We start from the raw sequence: 19909 nt of genomic DNA on the forward strand, positions 1-19909 counted from the left end.
AGCCAGTTCAGCATCAAACTCCATTCTTATTATTCAGAGCTGTATCCAGTGGCAGAAACAACAACAGTGCTTCTAGATTTTATCACCGAGTCATTTTCTTTGACTCTAAAAGTTGTTTCTTGGTGGTTCTCATCCCATCTGGTGACTTTCTGACGGCAGAGCTTCAGAGCTCTTTAATCCAAACACTCTACTGATAATTTTATGTCTGTTTTTTCATAGTTAAAAATAGAAATACTTCCAGACCCTGTAAATGCTTGATGTTTAGGTGCAGTTTAATAATACTGCTCACTCCATACTTACTCCTAGCGTAGGTTTCTGTTTTGATAGTGATCCTTTATTATGTCTAGTGCACTGGCAATGACTGAGGAGGGATTATTTTATGTAGTCTGTTGTTTGCTTCTTTTTTTCTGTGGTGCTAGCTGCGATTGATTTACACCCATGCTTACTTCAGATTTCTGCCAGGACCATTCAGCACTGCACTTGTATTATATTGAGAAAACTTCAATATAAATATCTTGATTAAAAAAAAAAAAAATAGAAATACCACATGCATATAGCCCCTTTGATGGGTTAAATCACAGGTGTCAAACATGCGGCCCAGGGGCCAAATCCAGCCCGCCAAAGGATCCAGTTCGGCCCTTGGGATGAATTTGAGAAATGCAAAAATTACACTAAGATACTGGCAATCCTTTTAGTTCAGGTTCCACATTCAGACCAATTCAATCTCAAGTGGGCAGGACCAGTAAAATATGATCATAATAACATAAAAATAATGACAACTCCAAATTTTTCTCTTTGTACATGTAAATATTTTCATGTATTTACACTAAAACAAAGTTTAATTTCACAAAAAATGTGAATAACCCAAACAAATATGAACAACCTGAAATGTCTTAAGTACATACAATTTTAACAAGGTTCTGCCTGTTATTAAATGTTTTGTGTGTTTGTAGATCCACTGTGATCTGTAAGTTACAATGTACATGAGATAAACTGAGGCATAATATTGTTAAAATTACACTTATTTTTTCAGTTTGTTCATGTTAATAACATTGTTTGAAAGGATACTTTGCAAATGTAAACCTTCTCATAATGTAAATTTACTTTTTTTGTTCTAAAACATAGAGAAAAGTTTGGAGTTGACATTATTTATAAATTATAATGTTATTATTTTACTGGTTCGGCCCACTTCAGATTAAATTTAGCTGAATGTGGCCCCTGAACTAAAATGAGTTTGACATCCCTGGGTTAAATTATTGCTTCAACCCCAATACTGTTCTCTTTATATAAATTGTTCATGGTAATCTTTCATGACTCCTTGTGTACTTTCTTAAAATGTGCTGTATCACTGTACTGTATTGTGTTTTTATACCATGTGAATAACTGATGTACTTTTCGTTCCTATAGAGTAGTACAGTAAGTTCTTCTTTTAGTGACTTTTAAAGTGAGTTTCCATTCCATTAGCAATCTGCGTAATCTTACAGAGATTGTTCCCATGTGTCCAGTCGTTCCAGATGATGGGGGAAAGTACCCATAGCACGCCCACATTCAGATCGCCACACCCAAAACACAAACACAAATCTGTTGCACTGCAGGACATTACCACCAATTTACTGCTTGGATGTGATGTGAATGTGCCAAGGTGGCATGTCCACAATCTGGAAGTCTTTCATAACTTGGAGCACTATAACCCCACCCGTTGTGAGCTGCAGTAGACCGACAAAAAACACACGCATGACCATGTTGCAGGAAGAGTCCCGACAGTTAAATAGTGTTCTCAGACACAACAGATGAATAGAGTTCTCAGTTATGCGGTAGTCTAGTGACTCAATCCTAGGGGGCATGAGGAACTACTGAAAAGCGGTTGTCTGTGCAAGCATGTCCGTATTTATCTGTTTGTTTGCGTGTTTATTTCTGTAGCAGGACACAAACGGGAACAAAAAGTGGTACTTCAAACGTAAACATGGTTCTTTCGCACACATGCATAGACAAACAGAAACACGCCAACACAAACAGGCTATTATCATTCCACAGCTTCAATGCTGCAGCATCAGAGGTTAGTCCCCTGGTGACCTAGCATTACCCAACACACTGCGCTAGTCTGCAGAGGGCCATCTATCTTCTCTTTCCATCTTCCCTCACTTTCATTCCCCTCTTCTTTTTCCCCTTGTGACTTTTCTCTTTGTCTATGTGAGTCTCCCCAGCCACCTCCATCGGCTCTCTCCTGAGGTTTCTCCTGTCCTTTCCTGTTTTTTGCTCCTTACGTCTCTATTAGGGTTGGAAAAAAAAAAAAGAGTTAACTACTTTGAGATATTGCAATTTCAGTCTTTTTGCTTGGTTATCAAGATAGATGCACAGATTATCATTTTGGAGTTTAACGTGTTTCCAACTCAAACTAAACCAGTATAAATACGCAAAACCTTCTTATTTGGCTGTTTTTAACTGCAGCCGTTTGCGATTATATAAAGACTGACATTGAGATTGCAATGTGATTAATTATGCAGTACTAGTCTTTATCTTCTTCTCTTTCCGTCTCTTCTTCAAGTTTTCTGGGGGATCATCAGTCTCCCTCGTCTATCAATGGGCCAGATTCTTCTGCTGTTATTATCCTCCGAAAAAATCTTAAAATTTTTTTCCTCGCTTTTGTGTCCTCGTCTGTTCCCTCTCCTTCCATTTCCCTGTTTCTGCTGAGCATAACTTACATCGTGTCATAGCAGAGAAGTCGACTCCAGAAAAACTAATACACTGATGGCAGATAGCTGTAAAGTAATGAGAGAGAAAGACCGTGGCTGCATGCTAACTATGCACACTGCAGCTAAATGGATTACTCAGGAAGGGGTGTATAGGACTTTCACAGCGACTGAAGGAGGTGTTTACCTTCATTTTTCTTCAATTAGCCTGCATTACATAATCTGAGCTGCATTGGTACTTTCAATAAGAATATTAGCTTTACTAGAATTGCTTATTAAATATAAAGAGAACCCCATTGGTGCACTTTGTAACTACTGATACAGGAACAGTGAAAACATTGCGTAGGTAGAGGTAGTGAGGGCAGTATAGATGTCATTATGTTCCCAACTTGTTAGTTTAAACCAGTGTTTTTCAACCTTGGGGTCGGGACCCCACGTGGGGTCAGTGGAATTCAAATGGGGTCGCCTGAAATTTCTAGTAATTGATAAAAAAAAAAATGTACAAAAATATATGGTGAGTTGAGATAAAAGCATAAAAGACATGACAAACTGAAGCAGAAACTGAAGAACTGTGGTACTGTTCATCTTTCAAATGTTCATTGTTAATTGTATACATTTTTCAAATCAGATTTTAATATTTTTTTGTGTGTTTTTTGTCCTTTTGTGTTGATCAAGTAGGTTAAAGTGAAAAAATGATATGCAGATGTTATTGATGAAGTTATGCTGAAAAAAAAAGATTAAAAAAACATGGGTATAGTAAACATTTCTTTATATAGTATGTAAAGGCAAAATCAAAAGTACTCAAAAACAGCCAAAATAGGTACAGACCCTAAAGGTTAAGATGCTGCAACTCTTTCATAATTCATTGTAAATATAAGCTGGACTGACTGTACATATCTTGACCAAGGAAAATAAAATTCTCACTTTGTGCAGTAATCTACACCTGGCTTTTCTGCCTCCGTCCATACTAACATTCATTATATAGACTAAATTTCATCTAAAATTTACATTTATTTGCAACATAATATAGCAAAGTATTACATGATCAAAAACAAATTAATTTTAACAAAAACATGTCTAGGGTTGGCAAAAATTTGTGATGTTAAAATGGGGTCACAAGCCAAAAAAGGCTGGGAACCACTGGTTTAAGCAGTTAGTTGAGTTTTTCCCTCCTTCATCCTTTCAGTTTCAGTGTCAGTGATGCACAAAGGGTGCATGTTGTGTACATTTGAACAAGGTTTGCTCTACAACCCCTTCACAGCAACAGGCACAACAACAATAAGCTTCAAGTGTGGACACAAATAATGCATGAGACCTGCTTCCAGTAGAGGAGCTAAAAAGAGTCTGAATGGAAGCAATACCAGATGGCAGAGAGAGATAAAGGTGAAAAAAGAAGAGGGATAGATAAGAAGACGAACTAATAAGAGCAAGGGAAAGTAAAGAAATGATAGAAAGGGGAGGGAGTGAGAGACATGACCAGAAAAGTTCAGGAAAGACTGGAATGCTGTTTACATAAACATACTGAGTCAACAGGGACGGAGAAAAAACACACAGCAAGAGAGCCAAAACCAATTCAGATGATGAGCGTTCTCTCTGGTTGAAATGTGGATCCCATCACAAAAAAAGTCCTATGTACGTATGATTTCCTTGTCATTGTAAATTTGCAATGACAAACTTGCAATTTGGTGTCGCTGATGAAGGAAAAATGAGCATGTCTGTGGATGAATTCTTAAGTCAGATGGTTATTTCACCCTCCACATTAACCCTTTCATGCACACTGGTCACTACAGTGGACAACTGTTCAAAAGTGTTCTGTTGTATATTCATGGATTTTGTGGTTTTAGTTCCATATCAAGCCAACACAGTGGATGCTAATTAATCATCCCATACACTGCAATTCATACCATTACTGTAACTTTGCTGTTCTAGATAAACCTGATCAGCAGTAAGATGTTTCAGAGTAAAAAAACTGCTTATTGTTATTAGACTGTAATTAACAGTTGGTTTTTTTTTTGCATATTATCTCCATGCAGGTATGTTAAAATGTGAGAAAACATCAGATTAGCAGCATTAAAAATGTTTGTATTTCATAGTTTTCACACAGTATATCAGTAAATACAAGTTTCTTTGGTTCTAAAACTAAACGTATGGTGTCCAGCGGTGTGGACATTTTTGTAATTCCATAAAAAATAGGCTAAAAAAATCAATAGAATTGTTTTGGGTTTTTTTGCCTAAAGTGGGATAAAAACACTCAGAAAAAAATCTTGATTAAGGTTCTCATAATTCATGCATGAAAGGGTTAAAAGCATCATCCTACTGTCTATATCTACTGATTTCACAGCATGACCTTTGACCCCTCACAGCACTCTGCTATGCCACAACCCTGCTGGGGTGCTTTTGTACAGATCGGGTGCCCTTGTCCGTATCACATGACCACTCCTTGGGGGGTGTCGCCATAGCAATCGGCTTTGACACTAGTTGTGAGGTGTCTTGTTCGTGGCTGCTGGATGTTTGACTCAGTGATTCCTTTTACTGATTAACCACAGAGGACTTCATAGAGCAGGATGGAAAGTCCCAGTCTTATTCTGTGGTGACACGACAAAAAAAGCAGCGCCTTACATTCAAGGTTAGGCCGGTTTCGACCTCAGGCACTTTTATTTACCATTCCTACATCAGTGAAAGCCTTTCGAGGCACAATAGGGACGAGAGTGGAAGGGTCACTCTCCCTTATCTGTTCCAAAGTGAAACTAGAAGGCAAATCAGGAATGAACACAAGCAAATATCTGTTGTTTTTTTTTTTTCTAGACATGGGTGAGGGGGCTGGTGAATAATGGAGGCCAGGAAGCCAGACAAGCAGGGCAGGGTGGCTAGTTTGCTTGCTAGCTCGCTGTCACGCTTCATTAGCTATTGTCATGTCGTGGTATGGCTGCGGCTGCACACGTCTAGGAGTGTGTTAGCGTGCCCTGTTTGTGTCCGTGGCAATGTGGGTCGGGACAGAGAAGATGGTGGAAGCCATATAGGCCAGCTGAAGCCGTAGTGTTTGAATGCGATGGCTGCCACCCTGCCCGTCTGGGGCTGATGTGATGTTGCCTGGTGCATTGGGTTGGCTTACTGACAGACTGGACGTATTCCAGTACTTCACACAGCTTCCTCTGCTGCTCTTTAGGCCCTATTCTAGTCTCCTCTCTTTTATCTTTTCTTTTAATCCTTTTCGGCTTTGTTGCTCCTTTAACCCCCCCAACCACCACCACCACCACCACCACTGCACACACATATGCAGATTTGGTTTCATTTCATAGTGCCGTTAGACATGAGTAAGGAGCCAAAGATAGGAGACAGGACAAAGGCTGGATGGAAGTATTTGGATGCATTCAGTAACGTGCATTTCAACCGTTGAAAGAGGAGATGAGATGGAAAATTTTAAATACTGCTGAAAACATGTGTATGTCTTTGTTGTTTATTTAAAGTCCCCACGTCTATCATCAGATGATGCTTAGTCCATCAGTATGGCTTGTGTGTTATGCTACATTCCTGCTATATCCGTCTTTATCTCCCTTCTCTAATGTAGTCATATTTCTCTTAAAGCCTCCTCTTCCTGTTTTCTTTTGTGTCTGTGCATTTGAAGACTAGCAGTTCTAGCAGAACAGAAAAAGAAAATAATTCAACCACATTTAAAAGGCGGAAACACACAAAAACACTAAAATAGAGCACGAAGCAGTTATATAGCATTTTTTTCTACTACATAAAATTTCGACACCAACAAACACACTTTTTTTTGATCATACTTGTAACATGAGACATTTCAGCTGTATTAAAGAAACACAGCAGCAACTCCTTTGCTACAGTCTAGTTACAGCTAAACAAAAAAAAACAAAAACAAAAAAAAAAAGAATCTTGACGCTTTTGAAGAAGAAAAAATCTCTTAGTTAATCTGGAAAAAAAATAAGGTACCTTTTGAAGAACAGAGTCACATTTTTATAATATTTGGTCGCTCCTGATCTGTTACCTGTTATCTAAAGAACAAGCCTCAATGGTCTCATTCTATGTTATTTACAGTATTTTGCATCAGTATTTGTCATTATTATGTATTTTGTGACCAGAATGCAAGGGTGCCTGTGCCCCTTTGTTTCTAGTATTTAGTTCCTTTATTGGAACTAAATATATTGGGGTAGGACAATATAAGATCGGTTTCTTCCTACCCCTTTTCTCACATAAAGTATTCTTAAAGAGCCACAACGAAATAGCTATACATTGAGTGACAATTCATTTTCTTTTTTTTTTTTTTAATTCTTTTTATTGAAATTAGAATAATGACAATATAAAAAGGTCATATACAGTATACAATATATGTGATGTCAGAACGAGAACACTACACCTGCACTCACATGTATACACACACATTAAAAAAAAAAAAAGTAATCTATAAAGGGTTGCCAAATTGAATAAAATAACTTTACATTATCTTTTAGTGAAAATTTGATGTTCTCCAAATGTAAGTGTTGCATAATATCTTTCCACAGAGCCTGATGAGTTGGGGGATTTTTGTTCCTCCAGTTAAACAGAATAAGGCGTCTGGCCTTGATTTTCTTTTTTGGTGAACTTAATTCCTTCAATATAAAAGTGTCCTGTTTAAATTGGTAATTTCTTTTGCCTGCTTATGTTCAAAATAAAGTCTGCTATCTATCTATCTATCTATCTATCTATCTATCTATCTATCTATCTATCTATCTATCTATCTATCTATCTATCTATCTATCTATCTATCTATCTATCTATCTATCTATTTTTTATTTTATTTATTTACACGTTGCAAACGGCAAGAGAAAAACTTTAAAAAACAATTTAGTAGCACCATTGTGCAGGAGGGGATAGAAGCCAAAAAGGCTTATATAAATACTTCTGTGGAAATAAAAAATACTCAGAAAAAAAAAAGAATTAAAAATACGATATAACTGAAATAATAATCTAAAGTAAAAACAATAGAAATACAAATCAAATGATGTAAAGCCTTACATTTTTTCACAAATTAGAGTCCTTTTCTGATGTTTTTTTTTTGTTTTGTTTTTTGAAAATTTGATGTTTTCCAAATGTAAGTATTGCATAATATCTTTCCACAGAGCCTGATGAGTTGGATGAATTTTGTTCTTCCAGTTTAATAGAATAAGGCGTCTGGCCTTGATTTTCTTTTTTGGTTAACTAATTTCCTTCAATATATAAGTGTCCTGTTTAAATTGGTAATTTCTTTTGCCTGCTTATGTTCAAAATAAAGTCTGATGTCTATCTATCTATCTATCTATCTATCTATCTATCTATCTATCTATCTATCTATCTATCTATCTATCTATCTATCTATAAAAAAAGATCTTTCTTTTTTTGTCCTTTTGTAGGATTTCTACATTTTGTTTTTCAATAAAACATATTTGACAAAAAAGTTAACAGACTTCCTGGAACAACCTCCATCAAACACTTCAAGGTCTACCCACTCCCTCTCGATACTCGTACCTCACAAGAACTACAAGAGCGTACCAGTTTGGCAACAAAGCCAGTAAACTTTTGACCTTTGGAGTGTTTATTTATCCAACTTTTCTTTAATCCTCAAAGAAAGTTTCTTTAAAAGGACATAAGCCCTCCGCCCAACGCCGCCAGTTACGACCTAAAACGGCATTTCATCGCTCCGCAGAAAGAAGCTTTAAGCTGCTCACACGCAACAAGGATGTCAAAACACTCGCGTATCCTCACACACTCACTCCTTGTCCTCTATCTATCTCCATCTCCACCATGCCTCAAGTGCCGAGTTACACAAGAGGGATCGTCTTCCTAATGCAAGTGCTCCAAGAGAAATTTGTCACGGTGCCACCTCTTGCTCTTTTCAAGCCTACTGAATCTACCCTTCAGTCCGTCTATCCATTTACTCTAATACACGTAAGTCATGAGATATAAGTCAATCTGTTCTGCTGTATTGCTGACAAAACATATTACTTAAAGCAAGTCTCCCAGAAGCACTCCAGGATACTGTGTGTATGTTTTTGTGCAAGTGTGCGAGTGTACGTATGCACACCTGGGGCCCAGATGGCGTTATGGACAGAAAATTTGTGCTGATATACCTCAAAACAGAGGATGAAAATAGAGTTTGGATTCTAATCCACAAACAAATATAGACCTTGAACAAAACTAAACAGTAGGTCCAGCTGCTTTATGTGGAGCAAACAGAAGTTCTGAGATCAGTCATCTGTCAGTATAGATAGCAATATCAAGGAAGAAGACAATATTAAAAGATACACACTGATTTAAAATAAACTCATAATTACAATATTATGACGTTTTCCATCGATAGAGCCTGATGTGACATTTTTAAGTTGATTCCAAAGCAATTTCCAATTAAACGAAAAGAAAAGCAATACATTTTTATAATTAAGAGGTTAGAAACAGGAAATATTTTGTCATTTTTGCTTAATAAACTACAACTGATCTTACTTCAGGGATTACTTTGTGTACTACGGTGAGCTCAGAGCACCAGTACCGGTGTATTTGCATCTAAATAAGTCTGATCTTTCCAACATATGCCTTGCCATATCAATCCCTTTTTACAGCTGCCAACTTATGCAAATGAATGAGTATAATCATTCCCCTCTTTTCTGCTTGGTATCTGCATATATTCAGTCTAACAGGCGACCCAGTTGTCCATGTAACGCTCACAAAGCGCCACATTCCCCTGGTCCTCGGAGGACTCTTTGGCAAGTGACATTCGGACAGAGCTTTGAGTACAGGGGCGTTATCAGCTGGTGTATTTGTAAGGTTCACTGCTGATAACATCATAAGGAATTTCTACATGAATACCCACAGATAAGAAATTAAATTACTGGTATGAAAGCAGCATAGTCTGTACCCATACAGGTCAACGTGAGGTGTGGTGATAGGCAGCGTGTATTACTGGTGTCATATGAGATGTCTCAGCTGTTAAGGGTAGCAGCAGTGTGTGTAAGTGTATCTATTGGTTGTTACCTGCCATGCAACAATGGACTGCTGCAGTATGCTTAATTACACTCAGGCTGCTGTGACCCAAACAACAGATGAGGGGAAATGCCATCTAAGAGATAACAAGGTATCTGCAGGTTTGAGGAAGCCAATCCATGACATTTTAAGAAAGTTTTCAAGGCGTCATTGACCTTACATTCACAAAAATAACAGTACAACAGGTCTCATAGTTAATCCTTGAACCAGCGTTAACCATATTTCAATCCAGCTAATATCACATTGACATTTCTTCATGGCTAATGCTTCTGTTACTGATGTCAAGCTGCTAAAGCTCATATCTGAACCACTCCACTCATGAATGATAGTTGGTGGTTCCACTCACTCTGATCTCCAATATCTTAACCCTTTCATGCATAGTGGTCACTCCAGTGGACAGTTCTTCTCCAGCTGTTCTCTTGTATATTTATGGGTTTTGTTGGTTTAGTTCCATATCAGCCAACACAGTGGCTGTTTACGCATCATCCCATTCACTGATATTTAGACCATTACTGTCACTTTGCTGTTCTTCATAAACCTGATCTGCACTAACATGTTTGAGTGTAAATCACCTGTTATTTGGCAGACACAAAGGTTTCTTTTTTTTTTTGCATGTTATTTCCATGATGTGAGTAATAACTAGGACTAGAATATGTTAAAGGGTGAGAAAACATCAGATTTGCAGCATTAAAAATGTTTTTATTTCATTGTTTTCATATTACTTTCTTATGGAACAGGATTAGGGCCACTGGACTTTAATATCAGAATTCTGACTTTATTTTTCCTCAGAATTCTGACTTTAAACTCTGAATTCTGACTTTTTTCTCAGAATTCTGACTTTAAACTCAGAATTCTGACGTTAATCTCAGAATTCTAACTTTTTTCTCCAAATTCTGACTTTTTTCTCAGAATTCTGACTGTTTTTTCTCATAATAATAATAAGACTTACATATTGGACCTTAGTTTATTGTATTTTTTTTCCAGTGGCCCTAATCCTCTTCTGTACTTTCTGATATTGGGTTTTAAACACACGTTTCTTTACTTTAAAAATTAAATGCATGGACATTTTTGTAACTCCATGAAAAAAAAAATTGATTGCATTGTTTCTTTTTTTCATGTGTAAGGAGGAATAAAAACACTCAAGAAAAAAATCTTTCTAAAGTTCTCATAATTCATGGATGAAAGGGTTAAAATGACTAATTCTTTACAAAGATTTCCAAAGCAAATATAGCATCATCATTTATTGCATTATTTTAAGGATCTGCCGAAGACCATCAAGCAGGGACACCAGATGATACATGATACGCATGAAAACTTAAGATGAGAAGTCCTGTCTTTAAATCTACAATCGTGCGTGGCCATTTCTATCCATGCATTCAAAAGTACTGATCACCAACTACAGTAATTGTCACAAAGTGGTTTAAGTATTCACTGCTACTCCCTCTCACTCCAAATTAAACTTTACATTGTGTCTTTCCAAAAGTGCCAATAATGCTGCTCTCCTCTGTGCCCAACTGCCCATGTAATGCCTTATAATGTTAGTGCCCATTTACCTCTGCCTATCTGCTTACCCACTGTGTTGTGTTTGAGTGTGCCAGTCTGAGGTCTGGCAATAGGTTGCGTGGACGGCGGCAGCTCTGCCTGATTGTACTTGGCACAGCATCAGTGCCTACCTGAGTCATCCAGTCTGCCTGCTCCTCACCCTCCAGCACCCGTCAAATCGAGCTCTTTCCGCATTTCCACTCTGAGGAGGAATGTGGGCTTGGTCCGATTAGATCTGAATGAATATGGATTCTATGTACGCAGTAAACTGTTTAGACACACATCACGACGTTGACGATTTGCTTCAAGAGCCACGGCTAAAAACTGAGTAGGAAACTACCAACAACAAAGTCTTTGTCTTGGTCAAATATTTCTTCCATCCTGTTTCCTTTGAAAACTCCATTTCCCTTAATAGAGTGAGTTATTATTGAAGGGAAGTTTTGTCAAAAGAAGTATAAGGGCCAACACCAACATGGTTTTTATAAATCAGGGTCATCTGAGCAGCCCTGTAAGAAATAAAAGACTTCACTTTGATCTTGTAAGTCTGCATGAGAGGATCTAATTAGACATAAATAGCTGAAAATTATTAAGACGAAGGCTTCTTATGAGTCTGAAACTGTTTCAAAGCCATTTCTATACTCCACATCCTCATGCTCTACTGTGTTGTTATACATCTTGTCATACAATGTGAAATGATGCTGCATGAACAAGTCTTTGTCTCACATATGGTGGCTGTGCATGTTCAGTTACCACCAATGTATCATGAGATTGTTATGACTGTCATGACTTTGCTATGAATGTGTTTTTCCTTTTGACATTTCATAATATATATTTTGGTGACGCAATGTACAGCCTCAAAGCTGGTCAAAATATCCTAAAAGCACCTGAGTGTTTCATTGAAGTTGAGTGTTGTTCAGAAATGCCATTGTTCAGTAATGCTATGCACTGAGGTGCGTCATGTGAGCTGTTGTCTTGCATCGCTGCTGAGATGCGCTGCTGCTGCTGCTGCTGCTGCTGCTGTTGGCTGTGCTAATGTTGACGTGTGTTGACACTCTTGCTGTGTAAGCTCTGTGTTCCAGCACCATAAAGAGACAGTGGTGTGTGTTGTTGTCATAGGAAACGTTGCAACCTTGAAGGAACCAGGAGCTTGTATACTGATATAACAGTCTATGTGTGAGAGGTGATTTTATCTGATGGTGTTAACCGGGGATGCTCATATTCATCTACTGTATGAAATGTTAAAGCTCCGTGCAACAAAGGACCACTGCACTTTTTTTTTCCCTTGCTACAGTCAAATCGCTGTGACCCAGACAATAGCTGAAACCAGCTTAGAATACACAGACAGAAACAGAAACAGAAAAGAGAGGACACAAAACATGGAGGTGGTGAGGGGGTTGGTGGTTGGAGTGTGCTTGAGGTGCAGAGGAAGAAAACAAAATAACAGGAAGGGTAACGTGCACACAGACATATGAGGCTGAAATGAGAGCTAAGGAGAGAGGGGTGATGAGGAGGAGGTATTACCTTTCGGGGGACGAGGATTTCTCCGAGTTCACGGACATGAGCGGTGCCTGTTAGCCGCTCGCTGGCCAAGGGACCACAGGAGACGGCGAAGGAATGATAGAACAGAAAACAGCTTTCTCTCTCTATTTTTTTTTTGACTCTTGCTCTCCCTATCTCTCTGCTGTGTGTCTGAGCAAAAGGAGAGAAGAGGGTTACTGCCTCCCCTCCTTCTCCTCCTTTTCCCTCCTCCTCCTCCTCCTCCTCCTCTTCCTCCTCTCTCTGTCTCTTGTCCTCTCGCTCAGAGGAGAAGAAAGGATGGAGGACAAGGTTTCGCAAAGGATAAAAAGAGCAGCGACTGTGCAGTGCACAATCTGGTTGCGTTTGTGTGTCTGCCTGTCTGTGTCTGAGTGTGTGTCTGTGTGAGCTGATAGCAAGACCAGCAATGTCAGTCAGGCGCCCCTCCTCATGCCCCAGCCTCCTTCCTCCCTCCCTCCCTCCCTTTCCTTCCTTCCTTCCTTCTCCTCCTTCACCTTGCTTCTCTGTCTGTCTTTCACTTTCCCTGCTTTCACTGAAGGTCCTCTTTGTCTTCCTCTTCCCTTTGTCTCCTTCTTCTCTGGTGTCGCTGGTTCAACCGGGCGATGATATTTATACACAGACTCCTGATCCAGTATCTGTCTGACTCTGTCTATGTATCTCTCCCTTCCTTCTCTCTCTGTCTAGCTGGCTCTATCAGGCCTTCTGCAGCTCTGCACAACAACAGAGCCCAGAGCAAGTTGGAATGTTCCACTCTCAGCGCAGGCAGAGGGGTGTCGGCTTTTCGCACAGACAGGAAAATTAATGCCTTTCTCCTTGAGTCGTACTCTCCTCCCCCTTTTTTCTCCTCTGAATTAGCATCTCCCCCTTCTCTCTCTATCTCTCCGTCTCTCTCTCTTTCTCCCAATTGCCTTATTACGACATCCTGTATCTCAGGGCAACGCCGCACAGATCTGCCCCCCCCCCCCCCCCTTTCTCTTCTCTATCTAGCATCCTCCCTGGTTTTCTCCAAACCCCATTTCCACCTCTGTCTGTTCTGGATATCGCTGTGTGTGCATGTGCAGGTCTCATCCTTTCCCGCCTGCATCCCCCATCCATCTCTATTTTCTCGCCATCACTTTCGGGCAGATGGGTCTGCTTCTACATGAGTGAACAGCTCATGGAGAGGTAGCCACAGGGTGTGCCATGATGGGGGGTCTGTCTCATCTCTCAATCTGACCTCAATATTGGTCTGTGGGTGTGCGTTGGCATGTGTGTGCATGTATATGTATGTGAGGGTGTATGCGAAAATGTGCAGCAGGGGTTGTAAGGGCAACCTGAGGTTAATGTTACAGACTAGTCACCCAGGGAATATACACAGGCAACACATGCACAAATACTTATCAGCGACTTAAGTGTCAATTTCTGTATTTGCTACTGGCTGATGTGAAATGCACAACATGTTTTTAATGATAAACAGCGAAAATACGTACATGAATTACTAGAGGGTATGATATACAGGTAATTTATACTATGAGATTGTGTAAATGAACTGAGGATGATCAAGGCCTCTTTGTGATAACACACTTCGCTGGATGTTGCAGAGCATTAATTAATGCTGAAAATATGATAAATCACTTGAAGTCAATTTCTGAAAACATACATAATAATTAGCATAAACCTATACCTTGAAACAAAATAAATTACTCATTTCAGTGGCTGATATGGGTAAAAAAATCCGAAGCATAAGACTTAAGTCATGATGCAGTAACTGTTCTGAACATTCATTCATGACATTCTTTTGTGCATCGGCATGTGTGTGCATGTATATGTATGCGAGGGTGTATGTGAAAATCTTTATTTTAAGCTTAAAATTTGTATCTGTTTTATATATTTATCTGGTTTTGTTTTTAGGGGGGGGGGGGTTGTTTCTTTTTTTCTCATGCCTACACTTTTTATTGCTTCCTTGCTGTAATGCTTTTATTGTTTTATGTAAAGCACTTTGAATTGTCTTGTACATGAAATGTGCTGTATAAATAAACCTGCCTTGCCTTACCTTGCACAGCTTAACCCTATAATGCTAAACGTGTCATATTTGATGCATGAGTTTTGAAGGGATTTTTTTTTCTTAAGCAACCTGATGTATACAATTCAATACATGCAACACACAGATAATCCACCAGGGGAGAGGAATTCATTCACCAGAGGCCTTTCCTGTGACACTACAAGACTGTCATTAATGAGGAAGGAGCCAGAACTTTGCCAGTTTTGAAAAGTAATTACCAATTTGTTAGACATGTTTGTGTTATATTATGTTTTTGTTTGTTCAAAAATAATATTTTGAGCATTGAGACCCAATGTATCAAATATGATACAAAATTCAAATTCATACATGGAAATTGATATTTGAAAAAAGTATTTTTGGTTTGTTGAGAAGAACCAATAAAGCCTCCAATTTCAAAGAAGTGGAATTTTCTGCGAATGATTTAATGGTTCAGGCTTTACAGGGTTAAATATATGATTGCTTTCCTCTAATTTTTTTGGAATATTCAGACAAACACTTCCTCTTTGGCACGTTCACTCTCCCCCATGTTTGTTTGTGTTGCTTTCAAGCTAATTTCTTACATGCATTGCAACCCAAAGCACAAAAATGACAAAAAAATAATGTCCTAAAGAGCGCCATCTGTAACATGATATAAATGTTTCCATTTTCCATTTATTTATTTCGTTCATGGTTGTACATTTCATCAGTAAACATCCCATAATCATCAAGTAAACAAACATGTACACATCCATGCTCGAAAAGGAGCAGGATGAAGAAAATCTTATATTTCCTGCCCCCTTCTAAATAATAATAACCTTAATGGTTAGCCATACACAACTAGCTATAAAATCATACTGTATAAAGTCAGACAAACCAACTAAATACATCCAAAGATAGTACCAAATGAAAACAAAACCAAGTGTAAAACTACATATCCAGAAAGTACAAAACATAGGTAAATATAAACCTGATGAAATGATGCAACAACATTTTACCAGTCCAAAGCAAGTAAATAAATATGTCACAAAATACAAAACAAATACAAAGCCAAATTTGTATATAATATGAAATTATATACATTTTTTTTTTATCAACACATGGTATATATTGTCATATCACATAGACCTAAATGCACAATATGGCAAACATATGTAAACAAAACAAAAAACTACAGTGACAACATTCAGCCTAGTGTTGCGCTCTACTGTTCTGGATTACATCAGACACAACTGTTCACTTAAAGCTATCTCATTATCTCAATAACACTAACCCAAATTAGGGACTATCAATTATAATCATTCACTAAGACAAACAACACAGTTTGATCACATAAATGATATAATATTTCACTAAATATCCATATGAGTAAGAAATACTTGCCCTGTCTTTGATTCTAGCTACTAATTTTGGACCCGCTACTGAGAGATCTATGACAAATGCGTTATCACAATAACACAACAAACAATGCAGCCATATCTGAGAGCCATCAAAGCATGAGACAAGCCCGAGAGAAGGAGACAGATACACACAGAAAGAAAACAGGAACACAATGATCTCTTTTCTCTTCTACCTCCATGCAGTTCCACTTTCCCACATGAAAGGACTACATTAGGCGCACATGTCTCTGAGCCAAACTATTGTCCTCATTCTCTGTGGATATGGGCCAGTGGGGGGTAAAGTACGCGCTGGGTCTCAGAGCATCCAGACAGCAAGAGGAATATTGAGCTAATATGAGAGGGTGCACTTTTTATTCATTCATTTTACATGCCCAATTTTGGGGTCATGGGAGGTAGCGGAGCTTGTCAAAGCGAACGCTGGGTAAAATAGGGCTGCAAACGGAAACAGTTTTTTTTTTTTTTATCAAGTAGTTGGTGTTTTTTTTTTTTTTTTTTTTTACAATTTAATAAATAAGATTGCCAAATAATGACCAATTAACACAGACAAAATTTCTATTTTTGTAACAGTATAAAATATTTTGTGTTAATATATTTGCAGATGAATCTTTCTAAAAATTGTAGCTCATTGGAAAAAGACAATGACACATATTTTCCTGAAATCATTAAGAAATTATCTGGCCAAAAATGTAAGCAGATGGTTAAAAAAAAAAACAAAAAAAAAAACGTCTAAAATGTTGCATTTAAATGTCCTGTTCAGTCCACAAGCCAAAGATTTTCAGTTTACTGTCAAATAAGATGAAAAAATTGAGAAAATATTAACATTTAAGAGGCTTTAAACAGAGTATTTGACTTGTTTTTCTTAAGCATTTAAGTCAAGTTAGGGCTAGGCAATAGTCATTTATTCATTCAGTCCTTCATACATTCATTCATCAAACCACTTAATCTTCAAGAGGGTGGGTGTAGGAGCTTATCCAGGCTACCAACCGGTGAAGGGGGGGTCCACCTTGGATGTGTTGCCACTTCATATACATACGAACAATTATTCTCTCGCACATTCACATCTATGGGCGATTTAAGACTACTTAAACTATTAAAATACATGTCTTTGTATGACGGAGGGAAGCAGTACCTGGAGAGAACCCACGCAACAATGCTAACCACTGCACCACCGTACCATCTGGACTGGGCAATATATCCAATTGATTTTTGATTGATTGAAGTTTTGCTTTCCGAAAGTTATGAGAAATTCCTAAATTGCAAAATCAAAGATAATTCCTCTTTCTTGCTCAAGAAAAAATAGACATGTTTCATGTAGTTTGCTAATTGCAGGGGCGCTGCTACCCATTGTGGGCCCCATGAAAGCATAAACGTTGTGGACCCTTCATAAATTCAGGGTGGGGGGTGCAGTCAATACATAATCTCAATTACGCTAGCGTGAAACAAAACCGAAACTTAACATGCTTTCAACGTCCGACTCCTGACTTCTATGCCTCTGTTAGACAGCGGACCTTACATAAAATTTCTCCAACTCCTAACCTGTATTGACTGGACCCACTCCACTGCTCTATGCCCCCCCCCCACAAATGCTGGACCCCATGAATTTGTCATGTTTACCCCCCCTTTATTGGCACCCCAGACTAATTGTACAACATGGAACATCTGAGTGAAGAAAGTATACAGGGTGGGGAAGCAAAATTTACAATATTTTGAGGCAGGGATTGAAAGACAGTGTATGACCAATTAGTTTATTGAAAGTCATGAGAATTTATTTGCCACAAGAAAATTCACATAATAGAAAATGTTTTTATTCTATGTGTCCTCCTTCTTTCTCAATAACTGCCTTGACACACTTCCTGAAAGTTGCGCAGGTGTTCCTCAAATATTCGGGTGACAACTTCTCCCATTCTTCTTTAATAGTATCTTCCAGACTTTCTCGTAATAGTTTTGCTCATAGTCATTCTCTTCTTTCCATTATAAACAGTCTTTATGGACACTCCAACTATTTTTGAAATCTCCTTTGGTGTGACGAGTGCATTCAGCAAATCACACACTCTTTGACGTTTGCTTTCCTGATTACTCATATGGGCAAAAGTTTCTGAAAAGGTATGGATAATAGTGTTAGGTATGATTATGACAATATATGTTTGGTTTCAAAACAACTGACGTAGTGCCTGCTGAGAAAAAAACAACTAAATGTTCATTGTAAATTTTGCTTCCCCACCCTGTATTTCTGAATCATATTTTGTCTTCAGTTCATGAAGCCTGAAAATAACTAAGTAAAATCCCACATTGTCCATAACACTGGAAAAACATTAAGATAAATGTTTTTGGCCAGCTCTCATCACCAAGCTCTATTCAATATGATCAAAATTGGTTTTGGTAAATAAATGAACTGTTTAAATACTGGAGCTTTAACTCTAGTGCTAAAGATCCAGTTGTCTTCTTACTCTTTAGGCGAAAATTTGCATCACGCCACTAATTTTTCTTACGTGTCCTTCTGTGAAGTATTCATGCACACATTCCCCAGTGAGGTCAAAGCACAGGGGAGGATGTGGATAACAGAATGAACACCCTATGTCTTTGTTGGGTGATGTGGTACAATCAATATTCCACTGGGAGAATTTCCAAGCGAGACTACCAAAAGAAAACATTCACACGCATGCTTACATTATGCAAGCACAACCTCACACCTCAGGATATTCACCCAGGCTATCAATTTGCAAATTCAAAGGCTGATTCTTGTTCTATTTCCAAATAGAGAAGGAGAAAAAGAAGAATAAGGAAGAGGGGGAGGGGGAGAGATGATGACTCTCATGAGCAGATATATTTTGGGAGCCAGTATTGAGGCTGCCGGGAGCTATCTTTAAGCGGCCTACTTCTACTTACTGCCTGGTGGATGCTGGGGGAGAGAGAAGGGGTTTATTCATGCAAACGCACACACAGTCGTAGAAACACACACATACATACAGAAACAGGTTGAAAACTGCTGCTGGACATACACTCGAACACATCACAGACAAAAGTCACTGCAAAGCGCAATGGCATAGACTAAACAAGCATTCACAATCCACTGGATATGTGTGTGTACATGTCCTGACACAGACGAGAAGGATGCTGCTGCTTTAACAGTGACTGTGCTCTTTGTGTCAGCAGCCTTGTTGTTTCTGTCTGCAGAGAAAACACTGCCCCCAAGTGGCAACAACACATAAGCATACACAATTTCACTTTCACACAAAGTAGCCGGTCTTTAGGAGAGCATGAGGAGTGAATGGAAGTTAGTACGGGAAGCCTGAGGTCTGATCGATAAACCTTCACAGGTAGTTAACGTCGGCCACAGCTGTATTCACTGAATGCATGAGTGCACAAGGGCTCAAAAGGTATGAAAAGGAGGAAAAGGACACACGATCATGACAGTACATGTAGCCATAAAAAGAGGACAAAGGCTACATCTCCAGTATGTAACATAGACATACTGCTGAACAACTTTTTATTGATTTCTGCCCGTTTGTAACAGGGTGCTTCTATGAAACTGGTCCCTAAACACAGGACACATGGGCTAAAAATTCAAACCAGATGTAGACTAATTAGGGGTGGGCAAGTTAACATGTTATTACTGCGTTAACACATTCATTAAATAACGGCGACCACTTTTTTATCTCATGTTAATGCCGTTTTATTCTAATGCCTATTATTCTGCCCCTGCTTGTGTGCGC

The 19909-nt window shown here is 38.5% G+C and overlaps 1 protein-coding gene across 5 annotated transcripts in view; it reads right to left on the reverse strand.

The window, feature by feature from the left end:
- The window catches only part of srpk2 (SRSF protein kinase 2), a 131491-nt gene that overhangs the window by 78647 nt on the left and 32935 nt on the right, over window positions 1–19909 (reverse strand). The window contains exon 1 of one of the 5 annotated variants that reach the window (XM_030136936.1): window positions 12765–13522. The exons of the other annotated variants lie outside the window; for them this stretch is intronic. Within the exon in view, the coding sequence (XP_029992796.1) occupies window positions 12765–12802 (38 nt within the window). The 5' untranslated portion in view covers window positions 12803–13522. Of the gene's footprint in view, window positions 1–12764; window positions 13523–19909 lie in introns of those variants that run through there. 5 annotated transcript variants of the gene reach the window in all.

This window comes from Sphaeramia orbicularis, chromosome 6 (genome assembly GCF_902148855.1).
Source record: "Sphaeramia orbicularis chromosome 6, fSphaOr1.1, whole genome shotgun sequence".
NCBI lineage: Eukaryota > Metazoa > Chordata > Actinopteri > Kurtiformes > Apogonidae > Sphaeramia > Sphaeramia orbicularis.